Below are 5145 nucleotides of genomic sequence, written 5' to 3' on the forward strand. Positions count from 1 at the left end.
ATACTTGTCTCGTTTTTTTATTAAACGAAAAACTTGTGGGATCCGCTTGTATCAGCGTCTGCTACCATTAGCTGGCTTTGGTTTATATCGTGATTTGGAGTTGGAGCCGCCTAGGTCCTGTAGCTTACGTTAATTAAATGTATTCATACTGGTTTAACAGAGATCAAGAGTGGCGTATAAACCTCAAAAGATTTCATATTCGAATAGGTGTCAAGCACAATTGAAATACCTTAATAACAAGTTGATCATTAATTTTCAAAGTAACTGCGTTTTACAGTTATTCGGAAGAAACCTAATCATGCTTTGTCAGTTCAGAGTAAAAGGCAGTTTGTCGAAATGAATAGTTTGTCGATCCTCACGTTTTTATAATGTACAGGATACTTTATGCCTTTAAGGAGATGGTATGTGGTTTTACTACGTTATCGAAGTACTGAGATTTATCAATGTACCTTTGCAGTAGTAGCGTTTGATCACCTGTCGACGCGTATCTCAAATGGGCCAAAACATTTTCAACAGTAAGCGAGGAAAGCAAGCAGATTGTGATTGTAAATTTTGACTTGATTTCAACAGATCAACGCAGGCATTCAGTTCTTTGTTTCCGCAAATATTACTTTAAATATAACTAAGCTATCGGCATACTAGTATTCGATACATATTCAGTATTTAAATAGTTCGTTCTACGTTATCATATAGAATGGAATATCGATGATACAAGCTCAAAATAGTTAATTATTCCGTAAGACCATAATCGCGCACTTGATATGTGCTGAGTTCTGTTTGGTCTGGTGACCATGAGCGATGTACGTAGGCACAATAAGGAATAACTAATATTCTTTTAGATCCATTTAATATCCAAAATGTAGAAATGCAGCGTGTATTAATTAAAAAAAAAGACTTTCTAATAATATCTATTTTGCATTTTTAGACGATGGAACGGTCGGGTTCTCACGCCCCACCACCTTTGGCAACGGCAGCGGTTGTTGACTTGAAAAGCAGTGGGGCAAGTTCGCTACTTAGAAAAGTTCACTTCCTCCAGCAGAGTGACATGAGTACGAAGCCATCTTTGAACCGCGGCTCTCTTAAAGTACGAGTAGTAGTTTCTTCCGTTGTGTCGTTTGTATGTTTCAGATCCAGCCATTTAAAATAACCATGGAATGGCACTCCAAAACTTTAGTTCTAATAAAAAAAAGTCCTTTATTGAAACATGCGCTGTAAATTAGTTATATATAGATAACGTTTACCGATAAATAAAAAAACGTTTACGATAAATAGATAACGTTTTTCAATATGATGAGATAGCTTGTACGCGAAGCAGTTTGACGAATTATACTACTACAACATAACTGGTCATGGTCTTACTGGAAATTTTTTTTATTTTTAGTTGCCAGTAGTAGTCATTCCTTCGGAGCTGACATTCATTGCCGACGACCCTTCAACGCACAAACAGACGGTGACTATCTATAACTTTTACGATTTTTACATCAAATATAAGGTCTTTTGTACCTCCCCGTCAAAGTATCAGATGCCGGATTGGAATGGGAACATAAGCCCAAGCGCATGTAAGGATGTCACCATCCGGATGACGGAAATCACTGAAGCAAATGTCGGAGTGACCGATAAGTTCCGTATCGCAATTTCGGAATTCGCTTCGTCAGGTAATTTGAATGTTGTCTAAAAAGAAAAGTAACTGTTGGAAATATTTTTAGAAAAACCATCAGTGTTCATTGGAAGATAAACAGTACTTATTTATTGCGTGCCTATGAAAGTTATGGTGTGAAGAATAAAAGCTCTACAGTTCCGAAATCTCGAGGCCTGCTGTCAGCCTAATACCAATCCTGATGCGAATCCGATTATATTTGGCTTCGAAGAATGGTACATTTTTGTTATTTTATTTTTACTCGCTGAATGGTGGTATAATTCAATTGTCTCAAACCAAAGAATCGCTGGGATTACTTACAGACTTCAAAACGCATAGCGTAGCATGTATAAACATAAAGTCCGCTGACTCTGAAATACTAAGGTATCTGATACAGAAGAGCAATTGGTGCATATAGAATATGGTATAATCTATCCGACCAACAAACAGTACATGCAAAAGTCTGCATACGGCTAAGCTCGGTAACTCTTTCATGACTGCAGGATAATATTATTATTTGTTGTTTTTGCATAGTCGAACAGAGGCAGGGGGAACGCGAGATCCGCTCGATGTTGGTTGCGTCTAAAGGATCGCTTGCGGAAGTACATGAGGCACACAAGAATATTCGCCAACCGTTGTGGCATCCTTCTGCTAAGCAGACATTAACTGCTTCCACGAGCATGAAGCCAACTGAACGACTGGAGGATCGCCGCCTTGATCAAGGTCAGAAAAAGAAAAAATGACCACGGTCCATCAATTCTATCATTCAAAGATTCACTGTACCTCGGACAAGTGTGGCTAAGTATCAGCGTAGGAGCAGCATCAGAAATCCTTGGTTTGTCTAACACGCTCTTTCCGTACGACGGTCGTCGCTCGCCGACAACTGTTCGATGGGCTTTTAGGAAGCTTTCAAATATTGATAGCTTCTATAGGCTATATAAAAATCCTTTACACTATGTTGTTATTGTTAATATAATTTATTGCAAACCGTGTGTATTGTATGTACACGTTTTTTGACTTAGGACAAGGACCGAGTTATTTCGTGTTGCTTGTGTTGGGGGTGTGCATTGCGATGCTGCTAATGCCTAACTCGGAAGCGGAATGTAGTTCACGCGATGACAACTCGTGGGTCGCCACCTACATCACGTTGACGCACAACCAGAAGTTAATCGCCGCTTACGTTCTTGGACTCATAACAATGATTCTGTTTCGTTCCTGCTAGGTAGGGCACATTTTTGCGTTTTCAATGGACGCACTCATTTTGTCAATGGCAGAAACTATTCCTCGTAAAAGATAAAGCAATGACAATATTGTATTTTTATTGGTAATACCAACTGGCCTGTGGTTTATACTCTAGGGTACATAAAAAATATGAGAAATACAGCTTTCATAGAAAAGCAGCCAAAAAGCTAGCTACCTAATTTAGCAACTCAGGGGAATATTATTAAATATCATGTTTTATCATCATCATCATTATGATACAGAAGACACTAGATAAAAACGAATTGCAGCAACCTTTAGTAGATAAAAAAGAAAGCTAACTATGAACAGGTTCGTGGTGTATTTAGTCATGTACATTGCGGTCTCTACCATTAGAAGTTGCTGCTAATATTATGGAAGTGTTTGCTATCTCCAGCTACTTGATACTTAGATGAAGAAAACCATGCATATGTGATATCCCGTGTCATCAGTTGCAAAATATTCGCCAAACAGAGGCGTCCGCCTTACAGTGGAGATCGGGTCTGATGCGAGCTGGTAAATGTCTGCTCTCACCTACAGTTAACACTGCCTGTACAAGGAAAAATCTCTGCAATGAACAATAGCTCGTTACTAAACATAAACTAAATGCAATAACAGGAGCGGTACTACTATTAGTGACAGAGAAGAATAGAAAGAAAATATAATACGAAAAGCAAATATATGGATAGTTTTTCAGATTTCTGATGCGTAAGATTTATGTAATAACATGCACCTAATCCCAGGCTAAAGTTGTGATGGTCTGAGCTTGAGTAAGTAGCTTCGTGTCTGTGAGTAGCTGTGTGTGAGCGCGCGATTTTCGAATGGACGCATTATGTACATAATAGAACTATTATGATGATTGAAAATAAAATTAAAATGATGTTATTTAATTCACTGTGCCTATTTATATATTTATATATAACAATAATGAAAGTGAAAGAAGACAAGGTGGTTGGTGAAAATCATTGTACTCATTAATGTAAACATTTTCTGCAATGTCGATTAATATAAGGTATTTATTTATAATTACGTTGATTTAATGCTATCTTATTTTACATGCTTGAGCGCAGTCAGGGAAGAAGTAATTTAGTATTAGAGAGGCTGTAGCTAGTGCACGCAAGCGGCGCTAGCCAAAAGAATCAAATAGTCTACTGATGTCTTAAGATGAAAATGATCCCTCTCAGGCGATAAGCACTTTCATAACAAAATACATTGACAATTTTCAATTTCATATATTATTACATGAGAAATGCTTAGCGGTAAGCGACATTGAACAGCATAATTATGATATTCTGCAAATGACTGCTAAATTACAAAAAAAAATTGAACCATTTTTTATGTTTGAAATAACAATATATGTACGAGCTTTAATTGCTTTACCACGATGAAGTTAAACATACAAGCAGTAGGTACATTAACAAATGACATCTTAGTTCAAAAGCATATGTTCCCATTAACAAATTTAATGAGGTCGCTGACTAATTAGAATGTTTTAACCTTACCTTAACACTTTAACAGACAACGGTGCTACAGTGGGGGCACCGTTTTTTTCATTATGCCCACAACTTTAATAAGGCGTAGAACTCTATATGAGTTAGTCAAACTAGATATCATGTATATGAAATAGCAGCAAATAAAAGCTTTTATTTTTAACTCTGCCTGCTAGGCGTCTCTTAGGCACTCAAGATGAGCGTACACCCTAGCAAAAACATGAGTCACAGCTATCCTTCTTGAGGACTAAAAATTGTTAAGAACGAAGGCAAACGATTACATCATCTTGTACAAACAGATACGAGCTTCACGGTGATGGTTTAAGTAGTCGTCAATTATGCTCGCACATGTGATACATATAGAGTGGTCCGGAAATAAGATTCTTAAAACTGCTAGTGGTCGGCTTAAAAAATTCTTCTAGCGGTTCAATGATTATATGTATATCTACGTATCTTTTAGATATATGACTGGAAAGCGGGGGTGACACGATTAGATGTACATTAAGATCGTAAACGTTTATTTTAGCAGGCTCAAATGAGCGACTGAAAATTAAAGTGGATTGGTGAGATGTATTTCGGTATTTAAACCAATTTCCCATTAAATTATCGAAAATGTCGTCTGGCTTCGCTCTTGGGATCCGTTCGCATAAAATTTCCAACTTATCTGTATGGAAACGAAGATATAACATGTCCACGTCTTTGATAAATTTAATCACATTTGGCTGTTTTTTTATCTTTATTATTATCCATCCTATTTTTCTTATATTCTACACCGGGTAT

At 37.1% G+C, this 5145-nt stretch overlaps 1 protein-coding gene across 2 annotated transcripts; it reads left to right on the top strand.

Annotated features, from left to right (window-relative positions):
• The first annotated feature begins 108 nt into the window (after window positions 1-108).
• LOC111255210 (motile sperm domain-containing protein 1-like) lies at window positions 109-3765 on the top strand. 2 transcript variants are annotated; one of them, XM_022816923.2, is made up of 4 exons: window positions 109-1117; window positions 1382-1655; window positions 2171-2359; window positions 2659-3765. In XM_022816923.2, exons 1-4 carry the CDS (start codon window positions 929-931, stop codon window positions 2856-2858), a joined length of 852 nt encoding a protein of 283 aa, XP_022672658.1. In that variant the 5' UTR covers window positions 109-928; the 3' UTR covers window positions 2859-3765. The 2 variants fall into 2 exon arrangements, with proteins under 2 accessions (XP_022672658.1, XP_022672659.1); XM_022816924.2 differs by having other exon boundaries at window positions 152-1084.
• Window positions 3766-5145: the final 1380 nt, after the last annotated feature.

Source organism: Varroa destructor, unplaced genomic scaffold (genome assembly GCF_002443255.2).
Source record: "Varroa destructor unplaced genomic scaffold, Vdes_3.0 BEIS01001093.1, whole genome shotgun sequence".
NCBI classification, from domain to species: Eukaryota; Metazoa; Arthropoda; class Arachnida; order Mesostigmata; family Varroidae; genus Varroa; species Varroa destructor.